Below are 21,838 nucleotides of genomic sequence, written 5' to 3'. Positions count from 1 at the left end.
TCAGCTCGTGTTCAGTGACGTGTTCGCGACCGTTGGCTACAGCGAAGTGCTAAAGCGCTAAATTCAAATTTTTCAAACAGCTGAGGAGCGCGTGGCGTGTGTGTGAAAGAGAAAGAGAGAGCGGAGGGACTTTTACTCCCTCACCAGGCAAATAAAGAGAAAAACAGAGGACTGTGCTTTAATTTAAGCTTGTTTTAGCATATATCAGGATGGACCCATTCACTGAGGTGAGTGCCCTTTGTGACAGCTTATTTGATCGTAAGGTCATAAGGTAGGGTATTGATATAAAATACCACTAGTCCGCACTAAGTTAACTGCCATTATGTTTACTTTTATTTAGCAATAATGTTCTGCCTTCTGTCGTTACTTAATATTTTATTTACTAATTAAATCACATATTAGCCTATAACGTCGTTTTGCAGTTTTGTTTACGTTGTAACGTTTGTGTAAAGCTAATGCTTCTCTAACTACTTGGTCATAATCTAGCATATAATAAAGCCAGCAGCATTACTTTTACCTGCTTGCAAAATAATTTAAACAAACTATTGCTGAAAAATGTACATTGTGATCTTTAATTCTTTTTTTTTCTTGTCATATTTGCCTCTAATTTTTACTTCTGTAATGTGTGTGACTTTAAATCTCTCAACATCCGTTACGTCTTGTTGTTTTGTCTAATTTATTTGAGTACAGTTTCTTCTGTATCCACAGAGCCGATGTTAACTGACTGTCAGTGCTGTATCTATTGTTTAAACACTTTCGTATCAAAATGCTAAGTAGGCTCTGAATAAGCACTGTCCTTTCAGCCTTTATGATATTTGCATTTAATATATTTCTGCACATAAATACCATGCATTCGAATATGTAATGTTTTTGAATAAGCAAAAAAAGAATAGCTGTCAGGGCTGTGCCCATAACTTGTGGCTGGTTGAATACAGGAAGAATGGTTTGACTCTAGCCAATAGGATTCATCCGCTGGGTCACATGACAAAATTCCATGGACATGATCCTCACTAACTGAAATTTCCACTCATTCTCTGGGAGACAGCCAACCAACAGCCACACTCTAGGAATGTGTTTGGTCTTGCTCAGAAACAGGGCTGTTAATCACGTGTGTGAGATGTTCTGCTAGAATAAGCTGCTGGTTTGTTCACACTTAGAAGATGAACAGCGCAGATAAATGTGGCCTGTGTGTGAAAAAAGGATCTGAAACTTTTGATACTTGAATGCTTTTTTGCCTTCATGTTCTTCATATCATGTAGACATTTTGACTTGAAATTAGTTGTTCATGCATGCATACTTTCATTTTATGTGTTTTAAGTGGTCCATGTCAGTTTTATATATAAGCACTGTAAAATGGGTTATAGTAACGTAATGAAAAATGAATAAATTGTTTAATTTAATGCTAATTAGTCATTTTGCTCTCTCAGAAACTGTTAGAGCGCACACGTGCTCGTAGAGAGAATTTGCAGAAGAAGATGGCGGAGAGACCAACGGCAGCCAACCGTCCAATGGCAAAAAGGACGAGGGAGCCACTTACAGATACAAACAGTGTCATAAGTGAGCCCACCATTGAAAAAGGTTTAGTTTTGTTGATCTTTGCTCCCTTGTATTGACAGATGCACATCACACAGGGTTCCTACGCAGTTTGGAAAAGTATGGAATTTGATTTGAGTAATTTCCAGGTCTGGAAATGTATGGAAAGCAGAGTATGGATATATAAATATTTGCATTTCCAGATTATTGCCCCTATTTAGTTTTCTATAATAGAAAATTAAAAATTTATTGTCAAACATGACTGAATGAATTTAACGTGCACTTTTGCATTTTGGGTTTCTTCTCACGATATTCTTTGCACTGTATTACAAAGCCTCTAGAAGGACCTTTGCAAAAGTAAAAAAAAATATACAGACTTTCATGTGCACAGGCCATTTCGCGGTGTAGTTTCTTGGCCGCCACAGAGTATGTGTTAAAAGCAGACCTAAGGCCTTGAAATATGATGCACTACCCTAATGAATGCCAAATTTTGAACACCTTTTTTTACAGTACCAGTCTTTTTATAGACCCATGAACTTGGCAAAATTGGACAATTCACACAGCCGTATTGTGCGTTAGCCCATTTCGTGTCATGATTTTCAGAGGATGCATTAAATTGGACATTAGGACAATTGGACATTGATATTAGAGGTACTACCTCTAGGAAAGCCAATTTTTGAGTGAATAGATCTCTTAATTCATGTGCATCCATGCTCTTGTTTTCTTCATAGTAAGATGGCAGTGACGCACAAAGGAAATAGGTTGTAGTTTATATAAAACTAGAAATTGTAATGCGTAAGCACACAAAAAAAATTGTCTGGAAAAGTATGTAATTTTGAAATGGAAAATGTGTAGGAACCCTGATCACAGATGTTTCATTACTTGCACTCTATATCCTAAAAATGTGTTTTTCTTCTTTTTTGGACAGTACTTCCCTCCTCCAAGCCATCCCCCTCAAAGCGTCGCTGTTCAGATGAAAATACTCTTCTTACTGGAGAAGAAAACAAGCAACCGGTGGCCCTGCAATCGACAGCTTCTGAGCCTATGACAGACAAGAAGCCACCCCTGGCACCAAGCAGTGTTCGTCCTGTGCCCATGGAGCATAGGTCTGCTCGTTTTACACCAGAACCCGAGGCGCTGCCCACTCGACCTCCTCTAGACACTGAAAAGATGGTGGTGTGCCCTCCACAGTCTCCAGCAAAAAGCACAGATACTGCAATGAAGCACACTGCTCTAGATGGAGCCAGAGAGACTCAGAAAGATGCACCAAACCCAGTCCCAACTAACATGAGGTCTCGTCTACAGAGACTGGCTGAACAGAGGCATTACTGGGACTCAGAGGGTAGGCAACTCTCTCTGATTACCTGAATGCATAGAACCTAGTTACAGATTTATACACTATTTGTAATAATGAGTTAAATGTGATAGCCAAATATATTGGTTCAGGATGATTAAAGGGATAGTTCACCCAAAAATGAAATTTGGTCATCATTTACTCCCCTTCAAGTTGTTCCAAACCTGTATAAATTTCTTTGTTCATTTGGAAGAATGTCTGTAACCAAGCAGACCTCGCCCCCCATTGACTGCCATAATATTTTTTTTTTTCAGTCAAATATTTTTGGCAGTCAATGTTTGGTTACAAACATTCTTCCAAATATCTTTCTTTGTGTACAGCAGAACAAAGAAATTTATACAGGTTTGGAACAACTTGAGGATGAGTAAATGACAGAATTTTCATTTTTGGGTGAACTATCCCTTTAATTGCTCTGTATTTGGCCTTTATGAGGGGATCTCATCAGCCAGCTGTGCCATTAATAGTGGTTGGCTGATATCGCAGAGGCCGAAATTTGGCATTTTTTTAGTTATCGGCAATAGCCTATAATTAAAGTTCTGTCTAATAGAAAGGTAAATGCTACAATGTTTTTAATATACGTCGCCGTTCAGGAAATAAACATTTACATTTAAGCAAGTCTGTGATTATCTATTAAATATTTAATTCCATAAGCTCACAAATCTCTGCAAATCCAGTGGTTGGATCTTTTAAAGTTTTGTTTACTTTTTATGTTTTTAATAATTTCTTTAAATTTTAAATATACCATAATAGAATTACAGAATCAAGTTGTTGTAAATATTACGTAAAATAAATTTAAATGTAATTGCAACAATTGTTTGTTATTTACTGTATTTAAGTTAAGTAGTGTGATATAATTTATACTTCTATAGCAATCGGCTACTTCTCTCTAAGATATTGTCATCAGCCAACAAAAAAACTATGACAGTTAGCCACTAGCCATTAATAGAAGTCAGCATTTCCTGTTTTCATATTCTTAAGTAATTAAATATTTTATAAATGAAAGGATCATTTAACTACTATGTTTTGTGTAATTAAATTAGACTTTACTGTAAAACCTGTTGTCCACTTTTTCAAATGATCTAAATATACTATCATTAATATTTTAACATCTAGTGCAAGTACACAGTACAAAATTAAAATTCTGTCATTAATTACTCAACCTCATGTTGTTCTAAACCCGTAAGACTTTCTTTCAACTTCGGAACACAAATGAAGATATTTTTGATGAAATCTGAGTGATTTCTGTCCTTCCATAGACAACTGAAACTTAGATGGTTCATAAAGAGATCGTATAACTAATTCATATGAATTGAGCTGTTTAATCCAAAATTTTCTGAAGAGAAACGATCGCTTCATATGATGAACAGATTGAATTTAGGCTTTTATTCACATAAACATTCATCAACTCACACATCAGTTGTGGTAAACCAACGGAAACTCAAGCATGTTTGCATGACGTGCAAGAACAAATTAGTTTCATTCCTCCAAAAGATGTAAATCTAGACAATATGTGATCATAATATATAATGACTCTCAGGATGATAAATAAGAAATTAACCATGTAGTAAACATTAAATTGTGCTTTCAGGGACCTCAGAAACAGTCCCAGAGAGCGTAGTCCTATCTCCTTTGAAGTCTCAGAAAGTGGATCTCCCTCCTGCTACTCCAACAAACTCTGAGCTCCCCGTTGGAAGAAAGGGTAGGCTTGCAAACCTTGCCGCCACAATCGGCTCCTGGGAAGATGACCTTGCACACCCGCCCACTCGCCGGGACAATACACAAACAAAGCCTGGCACGACCTCTGTACGCCCACCAGTCAGTACAGTGTCAAGTAACAGTGAGCGACTTCAGTCTGCCCGCCCAGCTGCACACAAGTCTGTTGACAGTGGCCAGCAGGTGGGTCACGCCAACAACAGATTATACCTTACGGTTTTTATTATGAAAGGTTTTATTTGTGTTGACAATTGTCTGAATGAAAAATATCTTAAGACATAGCATTTCCGTGTATTATGGTGTTTTCACGTGGGTAAAAAGGTATAATGCTTATGAGACATTTTTGTTCTTATAGCCAACAGTTTATTCTCCAGTCAAGTCAACTAGATTGGTTCCCCCTAGTCCTCAGAAGACTGAGTTGCCTCAGCCCAGACTGGCTCAAGCAGGTCCCTCTCCTGTTTCCAGCCCAGTGAAGACTTACTCCTCCACCCAGCCTTCTAGCCCACTTAAATCTTTGACAGCATCTCCCTCTAGTCCCTGTAGAGGTTACATCTCTCAGAGCCCCCTGAAGAACCAGGGCCCATCTAAGTTGAATTCTGGAGCAGCTCTTAATTCAAGCCCTGCAAAACCAATTTTGACACCTAAACCCTCTTCTACTGCTGATGCTGCTGTGGTACCTCAGGGTCGTGAGAGGTTTACCAAGGACACAACACCCTTACAGCACAGAGGCCCAGCTGGAACTTCCGGTCAGTGAAGTTCCTCTTCTAGTTGTCGTTGTCTACACTGAAGTACATGACTTATGAACTTATGTTTGCTTATGTTGACCTTTAGGAGGTGTCAAATCATTTTTGGAGCGTTTTGGAGAAAGGTGCCAGGAGCGGAACTCTCCCTCCACATTAGGAAGTCAAGGCCACACACCGGCGGCTACTCCCTCTGCCACCTCTAAGTCCAGGCTGCTCCAGGACAGGCTGGGGGGTGCCCAGGCCACCTCCACCACGGCTGTCCTCACTCAGAAGCAGAAAATGGTATGTAAGTGCATGTTTGTAGAATTGTGTATTAAACATTAGCACTGTATTATTTATTTTATTTTTTGTTAATAGGAGCGAGAGGCAGAACTGGCACAAATTCGTAATCGATTTCAAAAAGGCAACATTTTCAGGAGTAAAGAGGATCTCAGTGAGGTCAAGAATGACCCTGAAAACAAGGTTTGCTATCATGTCTGCTGCTGCTGCTTGAAGACACAATCTGAGATTAGTACATAATGTTGTATAATATATAATTAAAAAAATCAGTTCATGTTTTTTTGAAACATGAAATGTTTTTGATATCACAATCTCCTTGTCTTATCTCTATTTAAAGGGTTAGTTCACCCAAAAATGAAAATTACTAGGACTGGCTCGTCCAAGCTTTATAATGGGATTGACTGGAGAATGAGTTTTTGAAGTCCAAAAAAGTGCATCCATCAATCATAAAACATACTCCATGTGGCTCTGGCCTTCTGAAGCGAATCGATGCTTTGTGTAAGACAAATATCCTTATTCAAAACTTTCTAAAATAAAATAAAGAGCTTACGGTGCGACAGCCATACACATTCGACGTACATCCAAAAAGCATTAACTTCTGCAACATAGTACACAATGACATTTTATTAAAACCCCTGAGCCGCTTCGAGTAGGTTTTATGATCGATGATCGTTTTATGATCATCCTCCAGTCACTCCCATTATAAAGATAGGATGAGCCAGGATATTTTTTATATAACTTGTATAAATTGTGTTTGGCTGAAAGAAGAAACTCATATACACATATGGCTTGAGGGTGAGTAAATTATGTGGTAATTTTCATTTCTGAGTTAACTATCCCTTTTAATGTGTTTTTTTTTTTTTTTTTTAATGTGTTTTCTTTTTACTGATTTTACCCTGTTCTTGCTATGAAAATAGGCATATAGCTGACATGGCATAAAACCAAATAAATAAACGCTGATATTGAAGAGCAATATTGAATACAACAGGCTTTTAGAGAGATAAATGATCACTTCGTTTGAGCTATTGATTTTTCCAGAAACCATTGAGCCTCTGTACTTTTTAAACCTTTATAAATATTAATTTTAAGCAATGGATGGGAGGCCAAAGAACTTAATGTTTCCATTTCTTATTCTCAGGAAATTGAACTGTCTGTACAGAGTGAGACTTCTGTGCCAGTGCATGATGATGAGCCTTCACCAGTGCCTGAAGTACTCCACAGCCCTTCTAAATCTAGTGGAAAAGGTATTTTATTATATAAACCATATAATAATTTAATGCTGTGTTCTTCTAAAGCATCAGGCCACTGTTATGTTTACAATTAATTACCTCTGCTGTGTTTTCATCAGGATGTTTTGTTTGCGGTAACACTATAGTGGCTCTCATGTTTATTGGAATATGAGTAGTCAAACAGATTCTGTCCTCTTTTAGAAATGGAGTGTGCTCTTCCAAGCCCTGTAAAGAAAGTTGAGTTCACAGAAGAGATGCCTACAATGAAAGAGCAAGAGGAAGTGAAAGGTATGTCTAGAAGACAGATGTAATGTATTGTAGATTATGCTGTGTTTTCTTCGTAAGACATTATTTGCTTTGTTTAAACTTTTGTTTTCATCACTCTTTAGTGACAGAAGACTAGACTAATTAATTATTTGCTTTTTATTTTACTTTATTATAATATTATTATTATTATTATTATTATTATTTCTATATCCAGTTGTTACTGAACATGAATGTAGGACTGAGTGATAATATTGAGTGCGTTTACATGCACCCTCATAATGCGATTTAAAATGGGATTTTTGCAATATTGTGATTAAACTTTACCTTGTGTAAACACAATACTTTGATTAAACGAATGCGATTAAGCTTATAATCGTAGTAACCATAATCGCATTAAACTGTGGTGTACGCTGATTTTAATCCCAATAAAAAGGCATGGAAACACCTTAATCGCATTATTACCACTCTGAACAATGTGCGCATGTGCATTTTGAAGATATTCAATATACATATCTCCAGATGTATGCGTCAAGTCAGACAAACCATTTCATTATATTTTCATGTTCAAATGAACACAAAGTATATATTTATATCTTTATATAGTTTCATATCTATTGTGAATGAATTAGATTATATCTCTTTTACTTTCATTTTGATATTCACAAAAGCATTCTTAATTCTATTACATCTGAAATCATGGTGAATAAATATATTGTGAAAATTTTATATATTTCTAATTCCCATTACATGTTTTTGATAATGGACGTTCTTGTTGTTGTCATTGCAGTAGTAGAGGAAGTGCATGAGATTGAGATGAACGTGGATGGTTCTGTTAACTCTGAGGTGATAAATGAGCTGTTTGATGGAGTCCTGGAGGAAAGCGAGGACCGAAGTGATGAAGAGGATGAAGATGCTCTTAATATCTCCTCCATGTCTCTCCTTGCCCCGCTTGCAGAGACCGTAGCAGCTGTGGTCAAGAGCCCAGAAAGAAAACCTATGGTGAGCCCTGAGAATGTTAAGTTATTAGTTAAACAGTGATAAGGCCAAATAATCTAATAACTAGAGTTACTTTTCTCTATTTAACTTTTATTCTGGTCCAGACATCGACTCCTGCCAGCTCATTCATTGAAAAGAGTTCCACCCCTGAGAATGTATCCAGGGCCGGTAAGTTCCAAAGGACACGCGTGTTACGAGCTGGATCATCTGACAGCATCGATGTCATAGATGAGCAGCAAAACCAGAACCTTCTCTACAGGTGCGCACCTGCTCATTGTCTCTCTTCAAGCGACATTCAAAATTATTTGTTCAGTATTATTTGTATAACCAGTTGTTTAATGAGTGGCTGTGTTTGATTTCAGCATTGATGCCTACAGATCCACAAGGGTCAAGACCGAGTCTGAGAGACCTCATGTTAAACAGGTGATCGTGAGGAAAGAGGATGTTTCTCAGAGGATGGAAGCGAATGGGAGCCTCAGTCACATTAACATCAAGCAGAAAATGAAGGTTCAGTAGTTTGCTTATTTGTTTTGGCCCTATCAATTAAAAGAAAAAAATGCATTGTATTTTGAACAATGTGTTATGTTATGAATGCCATATATTTACATTATTGAATTTAGCAGATGCTTTTATCCAAACCAAATAGGAGAACATGAGCAATTTGTCACAGAGCCAGCAATATTTGTAGTATACAATGCCTGGCTGATTAGAAAGCTAGATTAGAAAACAAGCTATAGCAGAGAAGAAAAAAAAGAGGATTTGTATATGTGGAAGAAAACATGTAATGCATATATTATATGTGCTGGAACTTAGTAGTTTGACTTGCCACATTTAGAAGCTCTTTGATCTGAATTTATGATGCCATGATGTGTTCTCAGATGTTGACCAATGAGATGAACCTGCAGCAGACTGTGATCCATCAGGCTAGTCAGGCTCTCAACTGCTGCACAGATGAAGAACACGGGAAAGGATCTCAGGTGGAGGCTGAGGCTGAAAGACTGCTGCTTATTGCCAGTAAGAGATGCTTTCCTTTTTGCACTACATGGGTGAATATCTGAATTATTTCCTATATTTTGGAGTAATCACTTCTTTTGTTTGGCCTCAGCTGAAAGGAGGGTCGCCCTCAAGGCTGAGCTGGACCGACTAAAAGCAGAGGGTCCAACGGCTCAGATGAAAAGCACAAGCGGTGCCCAGGTGGATATGGGTATACCTGCTTCTAAAGGGTCCATCTCACTACTGGAGCTGCGACTTCCTCTGAAGGCCGACTTTATCTGTTCTTCTGCCAACAAGCCTGGTAGGAAAGTTTCTGCATTTATATATAGCTACTTTGTTTTGCATCTTCATGCCCAATCAGACACTCACTCATGTCATCATTTTGATGCAAGATTGTGGAAACCATTACTTCTTTGTGATGATCCGTGCTGGAGCCGAGAACACAGTGGCGACTCCTCTAGCAAGCACACGCACTGGTCTAAGTGGCGATGCTTTGACCTTCTCCACCAAATTCACTTTGTAAGTGTCCTTTCCTATCAAACCACTCTTGACATCTGTCACCTCAGTGTAGTGTTTTTCATATTATTTTCCGTAATGTGCAGGTCTGATGTCTCTAATGACTTTGAGATCGATATTGAGGTCTACTGTTTTGTAAGTACAGCTTTTCCATGTACTTTCAAGTGAAATGCATGTTTGAATACAAATTAAACCTTTATCAGAAAGATTTAGCAAATGTTTGTTTTTCTCTTAGGTTCAGAAACGGGAGCTGAACTCTGACAAGAGGAAAAAGCCCAACAAGTCAAAGGTAGACTCTTAGCCGTACTATATTACAGTGACATGGAAGTGTAGTGTGTAAAACTTTAACAGCTTACTAAGTTTTAATGAACGCTACTCTAAAGAGCAGCAGTCAGCGTGTCCAGATTCTCCTGAGGCATTTCCATGACATGGAAGCATGCTTGTTGGTATGCTGTTTCAAAATCATCACTTGCTGGTGTGCAGGCAGTGGATTCGATTTTAAACAAGCGTTTTTAATGTCTAGTCTAGTTAGTCTAAACGCAGTGCACGGTGAAGGGTATTTTTATTCATTTGTTAACTAAAAAGGCCTTTTGTCTCAGTTTTAATATTACTTTATAGCCATGTTTGTGTATAATAAGCTCTTTATAAATTTTGTTCACTATAATTTACATTTCTATCTCCCCAGGCTATCACACCAAAGAGGTTCCTCGCCATCTCTGTAAGTAGCCTATTTGCTTAAACCTCAACACATACTAACGTGTAATAATATTTCACAGTATTACTTTTTTTTTTTTTTTCAAATAAATGAAGTATTTGTCTAAAGTAAATACTTTAAAGTATGTAAAGTAAATGCCATGAGTATTAACTTCATAGTCTCCAAATCATTATTCCATAAACCACTACAGTTACACTGTGATTATACAAAGAAACTCTGTCTTCATGTTTAGAGGAGAAAATGATGCTCAAAAGAAAATGAAAACCATGTTTTAAATGCATTGGCCAATAATCAGAAAAAGTGGTAGACTGTTGCAAAACTATCAAAAATCTGTTTTCAAGGCCAAATTCATTCTTTCTCTTGGAAAAACATTCCAGTCTTTCATCATGATTTAAGGTTTTATTAAGGGATTTAATCTCTGAAACCTAGACTGCACCAAATCTCAAAAGTTTCCCTTATAAAATTCTTCTCCCTTTGCCAAATAATGAAACTGAAGAATCTGTAACTGTTTGTATAAGCCTGTAGTTCCTCATCTATCTGTAAACAATCATTTCACAACTTGCATGATTTGTCCTTTGTTCAACATGTGATATTGCAGTGCCATGTCATTCTTTTGTTTTAAACAATATCATTTTTGCCCTCTCCTTTTATCCATTACAGAAGAGCAACCTCCAAACACCTGGTGAGTATTAATTAGCATTTAAAGGCAGTTCAATTAAACTAACGTTTTTAACAGTTATTATTAAATGATTTATTTTGTGTATTTATTTTCAGTTATGGCCAGCCCCGGTGGTCCAAATGCAGTGCGCACCAGTAGCTTTGTGCTCGTTGGATCACACAAGCTAACTCTAGCCTCCATTGGGAAAAACAAATTCCCATTGGAGAAGGTACTTTCCTCGCTTTGCATCCTTCTCTATATCATCAACTCTTGCACAAATGACATGATACTAACACCACTAGCGAAACACTCTGAATGTAATGCTTGTGGGCGTCAGAGAGGGAGAGGTTTAACCACAGCACTAGTGTTCACACCAGCCTAATACAGTTAACACTACTCATGTTTTTCAGTGCTGCCTTCTGCATACGCCAGACTCTTTCACATGCAGTCATTTCTCTCTTTTAGATCAAATATGAAAGGAGTGAAAGAGAGCTGCTCAGTGACATGTTTCATGACAAGGTTGCTATATTTGCTGTGTTTAGTAACACGGGTTATGTGTCTGAGTATTTGGCTAACAAGGCTTGGTGTCTTTTCAGTAATACTAATTGTCACTTTAAGCTGCTTACTTACAATTCTGTGTGCACATCAATGTCTTTGTATTCGGGTGTGTGCTAGTTCTGTTTTCTTTATTCTTTCAGGCAAATGTGTAGCCCTAAATGGATCTCTCTCTCTCGCTGTAAATAATGCTTATGCTTAATGGATATGCTTATGTGCTCCAGTTCTTAGTGTCCTATTTCGCTACAGGTACCTTTCCTTTGTCCTTTGGAGGGGCATGTTTACCTGAAAATGCATTGTGAGGTTGGCTCACGGATAGAGGAAAGAGGCTTCCTGGTGAGTCTTTATTATGAAAGACTACAAAATGTAACAAAAATGTTAAAAACTGGTCAAAAATCTATACATCTATTTGTACATACATTTTATATATTTTTGTATTTCTCTCCTGATTAGTTTAATTGTTAATGTAATAAAGTAGAAGTAGACATTAGGCTATCTATTAAGCCTTTCAGTACAGTAAAAACAAAAAGAGCTGTCAAACAGCTGTCAATATCAAACAAAAACAATATATGTAATTTTAAGTGCTTTTTTTTTAATCATTGTATATAAACTACATTGGCACAATCAACAGATGAACCAGTCAAAAATGGTTTAACAATTGCATCCCTTATTAAATGAGGTCACATGAGGTACTATGTAAACCCAAAAGGGACATGGTGATGCGTGGGAAAAAATGACAAGATTGTAATGCTTTGCGTTCTCTTGCAAATGTTTTGCATTCCCCTAAAAAAACCTTTGCATTCATTCTCAAAACTTTTGAATTCTTTGCGAATAAATGCAAAGATTCTTGGGGGAATGCAAAACCTAAAATGTAATTTTTCTCCCATTTCGTCCACCCCACCCCCCATCACCATGTCCCTTAGAGTGTCTCCATAGGGGCCTGATTCTTTAACGGAAATTCAAAATGGAAGGCGGATATTTGTTTTTGTTTTTGCTCTTCTAATAAAACACAAAGTGACCCCACATTGACTCTTTTACCTGTTGTTGTTTACATAGCTAGCAGCCTACATTGTGAAATGTTACCCCATTTGGAGCACTAGTAATCTGAAAAAGTGAGTGTCTGGATCAGGGTGATTCAGCCCTATTTTGCTTTGAAAAACTGGCACAAAAGTAACCTGGATTACCTAATCTTGGATGGTAAAACATGGGATTTACAAATCTAGATCATTTTGATCCAGATTAAACTTTTTGAACAACTGGGCCCTGGAGTTAAGCCAGTAGATGGTTTAGTGTGATGTTAGTGAGGTTGTCTTTTATTTGCAGACTATGTTTGAGGATGTCAGTGGATTTGGAGCCTGGCACAGGAGGTGGTGTGTCCTTTCAGGATACTGCATCTCTTATTGGACCTACCCTGATGATGAAAAACGGAAGGTAGGCCTACTATAATGGTTTTGGTTTTTTAAGATGCTCTTTTTACATGGCATTATAATTAACAGGTTCTTCCTCCTGCAGAATCCAATTGGTCGCATTAACCTTGCCAACTGTACCAGCCGTAAAGTGGAGCCGGCAAACAGAGAGTTCTGTGCCCGGCCCAATACCTTTGAGCTCATCACTGTGAGACCACAGAGAGATGATGACAGAGAGACCCTGGTCAGCCAGTGCAAGGACACGCTGTGTGTTACAAAGTAAGACCCAATTAACAATGTGAATTCATCTGCTTTGAAGATCAATTCCTAAATCAAACATGCCTTTGTAATGTGCAGGAACTGGCTGAGTGCTGACACTAAGGATGAGAGGAATCTGTGGATGCAGAAGCTCAACCAGATCTTGGTGGACCTGCGTATGTGGCAGCCAGATTCATGCTACAAACCCATGTGAGCCTGCTCTCATATGGCATCAAGGACCAAACGTAACCTGGTCTGACTTTTACATTGAATGCGTACATATCTGATTTGGAAGTGCAATATGGCATCACAGTTACAGTGCGTTTACAGATTTTACAAGGTCTTCATTATAAATTTGACTAAAGTCAAATGTATATACATAAAAGAATCAATAAAGCCATAAATGAAAAGACATTTCAATTAAAGAACAAAATGCTTTGCCTTACAAGGGTATTCAGGTATATTCTAGGTATTTTATCTGTGTAAATTAGCATGGCTTCCTTAAAGACTAAAGAAAGTTTGTTTGCTTTGTTAGACTGTCAGTTTTTATATTTAAACGTCTTTTGCATGACTGCTGTCTGCTGAGAATACCTGCTGTATTCAGATTTCTCCGAATATTCAAGTCGAGCAAGACAGGATGCAGTTTCCTAAATTTTTGAATGAACTACACACTTAATGTCACTGCTTTGTGGCGACACATTTGATTCCTATACTAAGTTTAACTTCAAAAACCCATGATCTGTTTTATATTTTGTAAGCAAGGTATATTGGATGTCATAGAGATGACTTATTTTTTGTTTGTCTGTCATAGGAATTTTATTTGAATAACTAAAGGGTTTGGTAAGATTTTGGAGTTCTAAAAATTAGCTTGAATTGAGAAATTTATATTTATATATCTTTTTGTTTACTTTAAGTACACAGTGGAGAGCACACTTGGATAACCAAAGGGAATAGGGTTTTTTTTTTTTTTTTTTACTTCTCCTTTTTGGACATTTATGGGCATTGTGGTTCAAACACTGCAGAGAATTCAAAACACAATTAGATCCTTCCCTGTATCACAAAAGCTCTTCAGCTAAGTTTCTGCAATATCACTATGATATGAGCCTTCAAAAGAATACATGCAGACTGCATTTGCCATAAATATATTCCTTTATTGAAAAGGAAAATGCCCCTAGACATGTTTTTTTCCTTTGCTAGATAGACTTGACAGTATTTGTGAGCTAAAATATTTATCATGCACATCCCCTATTTTCTGAGCTCTCTACACCACATGTATATTTTTGTTTTACTTTTATATGAACATTTTATAACTTTTTTTAATTATTATAACTAACTTTATTTACTTGTATCCAAATGTTGAATAAGTGACATTTACAAAAGCTTTTTTAATTGACACTAAATGTCATTGCCTTGACTAAAACACATTTCTTAACCTTGTGATGCACAATACCAAAATGCAGCTCCTTATCACTGTAGTAATCTTAAGGCACTTTAGTGTTATGGCTTAAATTGGCTGTTTTGTGTGTTATGGCATCTTAAACACTCCAAATGTGGCTTCCATGTATCACACAGAGCTGCAGTTTAAATAAAACAAGCTTTTGACAACATACATGCCATCCGTTTCTGACTGTTTTTTCTTTTTTTTTCTTCTTCTTTTCTTTTTGTCACTATTGTTGAAGTAGAAAGATATTTTAAGTACCCTTGCGGTGAAAATCAAGTTTTTAATGTTTATATGTCTATGTGGTGGTTTTAATGTTTTAAGACAAACTGTGTGCAAATTCATAAGTCAACACCATTGCTGATTGTTTTCACTTTAACACTGCAGTGATAAAGACAGTTTCAAAAATATGACATTTTAGAAATCGCTGGTGTTTCTGATATCACAAACTACCTTGTAACCAATCACATCAATGTGTGGGCACTTTAGCATATCATTAAGCAAGGGAGTCGTGTAACATTAGCAACACATTATTAGCTGTTTGATAATGTAGTCAAGAAAAAGGCTAATCATATTAATTACCGTTATGTGTCCGACGTTTTAAAAAGTGATACCATTGTGCAGCGTTTACCTCAGTAAGTTGACCGAGTGGATCTCTGAGCTCGTGCGAGTGGGTGGAGGCGGGGCTAATTAGCATATTCATAGTTCTGCCTATACTAAATGAAGCAAGGGTGTAGAGTTACATTCAAGCTATTTTAAGGTATGAAAAAACATTTAAATATGTCATTTTGGTGATCAACAATGAGTTTTAAGGGATAAAATTATAGACTACAGGGGACTTTAAGAGACATACCCGTTTTATACGTTTGCAAGTTAATCTTGATGCTGATGTTCCATCTTATTTTGTCTTTCAGTTGGCTCTCATTGTCATCTCAGTGTATTTTGTTGGATTATAAATGTTTAGAATTAATATCTTATTAAATACGTAATGAGTAACATGCTAAATGCTTGTCATTACTTAAAAGCATTTTCATTACTTATGAATACAATGACCTATTGAACAGTTGTTAATGTGAATTAAAACAAACTATTTAAAATAGCTTTATTTCAATTCACAAAAACTAAAGTAAATATTAGATGAACTTCAACTGAAACAAAAATTAGAAATACCTTGTCAGCTAACTGAAATTGAAGTTTAAGTAAAAATGACTAAAACTAATAAAAATATAAGCTAAATAGAAATATTTAATAAAATACAAACTGAAAATATAAAAATATAAACTAATTCAAAATATTTATAGATACTATAACAGTACATAAATAATACTATAATAGTATGTAGATAACTCTATTAAACTATTGAAAATAATATATAAATAATACAACTGTATAAAACCAATAATACCAATTCCTTTAAGGACAGGACTTCAAAGGTCTGTGGTTAATATAAAGTCGGAAAAACAAAAGCGGAATGATAACCTTTGTACAGTCTCATACGAGAATTAATGTGTCATTTTAGATATAGATATCTAATTTTGCCTTATCAAATCTGCTTGATGTGCGATGCCATTTCAGGCCAAATTCCGGATACTAAAAGATACTGAGGTATTCGAGTTTATCCAATGAGCTCGCGCTGTGGATAAAAGGCGTGCCATTGGCCAATCAGATTGGTGGTCTGGTCCTAGAAGGCGGGCCTTTGAATCCATAGTCAGCAATCGGAGGCGTTACCACTTCCTTTCTCGGCTGTGTGAGTTTGCGGACACGAAGTGTGTAGTGGAGTGAAGTGTCTATAGTTCGTTTACATCTTGTAACCATGGCCCCCAGCACGCAAGCGGATGATACCGTCTCCGGTGTACGGAAAGGCATTCGAGCCATTCTGCTCGGTCCTCCCGGAGCGGGGAAGGGGACGCAGGTGAGAGTTCATGTGAAGGGCCGCGTGGCTCATTCTGATTTAACTCTTCGGTAGAAGCAGGATAGATAGTACACTTGTAAATCGATAGTTCACCCAAAAAAAATAAATTCTGTTGTCATCATGCTATTCCAAACCATTACGGATTTATTTCTTCTGTGAAAAACAAAAGCAAGATGCTATACAGAATGTCACCATTCACATTCATTCATCATATTTTTTCATATAATGAAAGCGAATAGTGACTGAGACTGTCATTCTGCCTAACCTTTTTTCTGCTCCACGGAAGAAAGTCATACAGGTTTGGAATGACATGAGCGTAAATGACAGCAGGATATACATTTAGGCTGAAATATTAATTTAACTGTACTAAACCAAATATTATACCATGTGAACCAGCATGTGCCACTGTGTTACTGTCTCTTTAACAGCTGTGTCCCGTTGCCCCGGGGCTTTATCAGATGGGCTCTGATCAGTCTGTTCATTCAGTGCAAATGTGGAATGATCTAATGTGACACTCAACTTGGTGACCACTGCGAAAGTTGTAGTCCTTTCTGTCCTGTTGAACGACAATGTCACTCAGTAGACCATAAAGAATGACATATCAGCTTACACAAAAGATGCTTGGTTTGCATTACAGCTTGCTGATATTGAGCAATACTGTTGCACATCAGTAAAATAGTTCAAACTTAGCTTATGAATGTGGTTACAACAGAACTGTGATTGAGATTTATAGTTTTGATCATATATGAAATACTCTTTTCTATTTGACTATATTTTAAATTGTAATTTATTCCTGTGATGCAAAGCTGAATTTTCAGCATCATTACTCCAGTCTTCAGTGTCACGTGATCCTTCAGAAATCATTCTAATATGTTATATATATATATATATATATATATATATATTTGTTTTATTTCACTCCTATAGGCACCCAAGCTTGCAGAGAAGTACTGTGTTTGTCATTTAGCTACTGGGGACATGCTGAGGGCCATGGTGGCATCGGGATCAGAGCTCGGTCAGCGTCTAAAGGAAACCATGGATGCTGGCAAACTGGTAGAATAATTAGATATTCAGTGTGATATTTTATATATTCCGTGTAAACAGTTTTATATATTTAAATTCTGACACCACTAGATTTGTTCTTCTCCAGTGTGTTTGTTTGGTCTCTGAGGGATAAAGTCCTGAATCTCTGTTCATCACCTTTCCTTTAGGTGAGTGATGAGATGGTGGTGGAGCTCATAGACAACAATCTGGACACGCCTGCATGCAAGAATGGATTCCTGCTGGACGGTTTCCCCCGTACCGTCAAGCAAGCAGAAATGGTGAGGACTTCTAATCCGTGAACAATTGACTGTTTATAAAGGCCCTTTCACACCAAAGATGATAACTATAACAATAATGATATAGTTCTAAAAATCATTCTACGTATAAAAGAATAGCACAGTCCAGACCAAACTATAACGATAACGACAAAGAGAAACGATATCTTTGGAATCACTATCAGCCAATCAGAATCCATCCTGCTTTAAAGAGCTTGAGCATTTAAAGTGACAGACGACAAACCTGCAGTGCGTGCTTAGAATAAACAGAGCTTTATCATTTGTTGGTATGGATGCTAATATAGGCCCTGTCACAAATGGAACCCTAAACACTCATGGTCTTCCTCCGAGTTCGCACTTTCGTGACGTAGCGGCACTTTGACTGTCCAGTAGAAGTCTGCAGCGGAGCTCGCTTCAGTGCGGGCTCAGCAAAAGTGTGCATCGAGGGCGCATATCGACCACGAAGGGGGCTCTCGTGAGCACTCTTCTGAAACCTAAAATGACAAATGGAACACCCTACCGTCTCATGGACTTAACGGACATATGCATGCGGTAAGTCCACAAGACCGTAAGTGCATATATGAAGTGTGCCATTTGGGACAGGGCCATAGATATCCTTATAGTTATCATTCTTGGTGTGAATGGACCTAAATGCATCTTTAATCTATAGTAATAAAATGGCCGCAACACCTTCTGAAGTCCTCTTCTGAAGTTCTGATTGGCTGATTCACCACAAGAATGTGTCCGTGATCCATTGCCTCTCTCTTTCTCAATTTTAGCTGGACGGCCTTTTGGAGAAGCGTACTGAGAAACTAGACTCTGTGGTTGAATTCTCTGTTGATGACGCTCTGCTAGTACGCAGGATCTGTGGGAGGTATGAGGATGGAGGGGCCTGTAAATTGGAAGCATCATCACACTAATGTATTCTAATAGCTCAGTTTAGTTTAATGAATGTGGGATGTACTGGATAGAGCGTCACACTCATTTCAAGAATAAGTGAACGCATATATTCTTGGTAGGACATACAAGAGGTCAAACACTTTTGGTTTTGTAATATTTAATGAGGTGGCAGGAACATGTTTCATGTTTCAGTGTTCATTGCAACTCAATAAGGAAGTGCTCCTCATTACTTCCTTTTTTCAAGTAAGAATTGTAAAGCATGATAATGTCGGGCAGTTGGTTCTGTGCATCGGTTGTTTGGTTTTTGAGATGTGGCCGTTGCACTCAAAAGTGAAGCAGATGAATATTAGCTTGCAGGGGCGGAGTTTAAGCCGACTAAATGATTGGAGAAGTACTGCTTATGTCACCAGGGAGAAGTCTGTCATTTTTACCAGAAGGTCCAGTTATAATATTTTACAAATCAAACATAAGCACAGATGAATTTTCATATAATTCCGACTTCAAGTCGGCATGAAAACAAAAGTTGCGATAGTCTTTTGTTGCCTACTGTGACGTATATCCAAGTGAAACGGATTCTTGAACAAGAAAAATTTAGGGCAGGACTTGATTTTGCCTATCGAGAATTGATTGGATGGTTATGGTTTGCTATTGGTTGATCTCATGTGAGTGACAGGTTGTCCCGCCCTCACGTGAGTAAACACGCCATCAGAGAAGTATGGAAGCTTGTTTTCACCACTGAATAAAAAATAAAAAAAGGTAATTGTGACTTTTTTCTCAGAATTGCGAGCTATAATGTCAGAATTACGGGATATAAACTCGCAATTGCAAAAAAATAAAGTCAGAATTGCGAGTTTATATCTCACAATTCTGACTTTATTTCTTGCAATTGTGAGTTTATATCCCCTTTCTTTCTCACAGTTCTGACTTTTTTTCTCTCAATTGCGAGTTCGTATCTCGCAATTCTGACTTTTTTTCTCAGAATTGTAAGATTATAAATCACAATTGCGAGTTATAAAGTCCAATTCTGAAGGGAAAAAGAAGACTGACATTGATTTGCGCGTTTATATCTCAGAATTCTGACTTTATAATTTGCAATTGAGAGTTTATCACGCAATTCTGAGGGGAAAAAAGTCAGAATTGCTAGATGTAAACTCGCAATTGCGAGGAAAAAAGTCACAATTACCTTTTTTATTTTTTATTTAGTGGCGGAAACAAGCTTCCATAGAGAAGAGCTGTCACGAGAGAAGTTATTCTAATTAAATATTATGAGGGCACGTGAATTAAAAAAGTAATGATGTGCACAGATAAATCATTTATAATGAATAATTCAATATTCCATAAATAATAAAAATTTTCAAATTTGATTTAATGCTGACTTTAAGTGTAATATAATTCATTCTCAGGCTCATTCACCAGCCGAGTGGCCGATCTTACCATGAAGAGTTCAACCCCCCCAAAGAGCCTATGAAAGATGATGTGAGAAACAAAACGGTTCAGATTCTTATTACTATGACAATTACGAGTATTGCTGTAAAGTTTTGATCTGATCCATACATCCATAGGTGACCGGCGAGCCTCTTATTCGCCGCAGTGACGACAACGAGACCACTCTGCGCTCCCGACTAGAGTCTTATCACCGGCAGACGGCTCCTCTGGTGCAGTACTACAGTGCCCGCGGCCTGCACACTGCCGTTGATGCTGCTCAGTCCCCCGACCTCGTCTTTGCCTCCATCCTTGCTGCCTTCTCTGCTGCTACCTGTAAAGATCTAGTTTATTTTGTCTAAATCATCTCTGCATACCCTTTTTCCTAATATGCATTATAACCCTTTATTTGATTCCTCTCATGTTTTGTCTTTATGAGTTTGTCTTTAGACATGGTTTTGATTCATCTGCTGCCTATTGTGCAATGGATAACGAAGCTCTTTTGACAGACAAGGCTATGAAATATTAAACGCTGATTGTAGAACTCAAAATAAATGTAGTCTCATTGATTATGTTCAGACTTCATATACTGAAGGCTCTTTAGCACTTTTTGCTCTAACCAGACACCTGTAAAAAGGTATGGTTATTTCATTTGCACCATTTACAAAGTGAAATGTGATTAATTTATAAGAATAATTTCTAATTATCATTTCTGGTAGACATGTTTCTTGTAGTAATGCATGATATCCAGTAGAGGTCATGTGGATACTTGGTTTGATTTCTTAATGTAAAAATAATAATAATAATATTATAATTAATTGCCTTTATTAGTTAATATTTATTAATTACTTTCCTGAGTCGAATCATTAATTTACTTGTGGACCTTTTTTCTTTTTTTTTCTGCAGCTGTATGAAATCCAGTTTCTCCCATCCAGGTTGATCCAGATGTGAAAATAATGGATGGGGGAAAGGGGGAGCTGGAAGTGTCTCAGATGTTAATTTTGATCATTCCTTGTACCGAGTGTTTTTGTAATGATCGCAGATTTGACTGAAACCCAGTTGAATACCTCCAATAAACTTGGGAGACTATTTTCTACTACCTTACATGAAGCTGTTGATTCGTTGTGTTTCTGTAATATATTCATTTTCTAGCTATGCTCTTTTTAAAATATTTAAGCAATATCCTTGATAGTGCTGTTTGAATAGTACACACACACACACACACACACAAAATCAGTCAATCTTGGCTGACACGCTTGTTTGAATGATTCAGTGTCTGTATCAAAACATTTAACGTTAGGCATTTTTAAAAACATGCCCCCATTTGTCCAAAGGTCTTCGTGCTAATTTGTCCTTCTGGTAATTCTGATTAAGTAATAATAAACTAAAAAATGATGTCAGTTTGATGTTGTAATATGTGTTGGTCTCCCCTGGAAGTTCACTGAGGCGGCCTAATGGTAATGGCCTCCGGTTGAGAACCACTGTTTTACATGATCACCTTATTAAAATTATTTTCCGTGTTTACCACTGAACTGTACTACACACAATATTTGTAATATAGGTTTAAAAGACGTGTCTTATTAAACAACCAGAACTTTGTTCCTGGCAATACGACACGCAATCATTTCCGTT

General features: G+C 37.2%; 2 protein-coding genes across 8 annotated transcripts; both read left to right on the top strand.

Moving 5' to 3' along the window:
• Positions 1 to 14,824, top strand: anln (anillin, actin binding protein). Of its 6 annotated transcripts, none has more exons than XM_051871663.1 (26): positions 1 to 227; positions 1,428 to 1,578; positions 2,462 to 2,875; positions 4,476 to 4,783; positions 4,956 to 5,346; positions 5,432 to 5,625; positions 5,701 to 5,805; positions 6,761 to 6,866; positions 7,053 to 7,139; positions 7,909 to 8,117; positions 8,219 to 8,373; positions 8,477 to 8,621; positions 8,993 to 9,128; positions 9,220 to 9,408; positions 9,500 to 9,626; positions 9,710 to 9,758; positions 9,859 to 9,912; positions 10,007 to 10,069; positions 10,309 to 10,341; positions 10,999 to 11,020; positions 11,113 to 11,225; positions 11,462 to 11,515; positions 11,801 to 11,887; positions 12,875 to 12,982; positions 13,064 to 13,236; positions 13,315 to 14,824. In XM_051871663.1, the coding sequence occupies exons 1-26, from the start codon at positions 210 to 212 to the stop codon at positions 13,427 to 13,429; spliced, it is 3,606 nt and encodes a 1,201-aa protein (XP_051727623.1). In that variant the 5' UTR covers positions 1 to 209; the 3' UTR covers positions 13,430 to 14,824. The 6 variants fall into 6 exon arrangements, with proteins under 6 accessions (XP_051727623.1, XP_051727622.1, XP_051727626.1 ...); XM_051871662.1 differs by having other exon boundaries at positions 4 to 227; positions 7,906 to 8,117; XM_051871665.1 differs by lacking the exon at positions 1 to 227 and adding an exon at positions 967 to 1,186 and having other exon boundaries at positions 7,906 to 8,117.
• Positions 14,825 to 16,345: 1,521 nt separating this feature from the next.
• Positions 16,346 to 21,310, top strand: ak2 (adenylate kinase 2). Of its 2 annotated transcripts, XM_051872309.1 has the most exons (7): positions 16,346 to 16,565; positions 17,493 to 17,618; positions 17,777 to 17,887; positions 18,664 to 18,758; positions 20,188 to 20,260; positions 20,347 to 20,542; positions 21,113 to 21,310. In XM_051872309.1, exons 1-7 carry the CDS (start codon positions 16,467 to 16,469, stop codon positions 21,118 to 21,120), a joined length of 708 nt encoding a protein of 235 aa, XP_051728269.1. In that variant the 5' UTR covers positions 16,346 to 16,466; the 3' UTR covers positions 21,121 to 21,310. The 2 variants fall into 2 exon arrangements, with proteins under 2 accessions (XP_051728269.1, XP_051728268.1); XM_051872308.1 differs by having other exon boundaries at positions 20,347 to 21,310.
• Positions 21,311 to 21,838: the final 528 nt, after the last annotated feature.

This window comes from Ctenopharyngodon idella, chromosome 19 (assembly GCF_019924925.1).
Source record: "Ctenopharyngodon idella isolate HZGC_01 chromosome 19, HZGC01, whole genome shotgun sequence".
NCBI lineage: Eukaryota > Metazoa > Chordata > Actinopteri > Cypriniformes > Xenocyprididae > Ctenopharyngodon > Ctenopharyngodon idella.
Note: the sequence above shows the minus strand (reverse complement) of the source record. Positions and strands in the feature narration are given on the sequence as shown.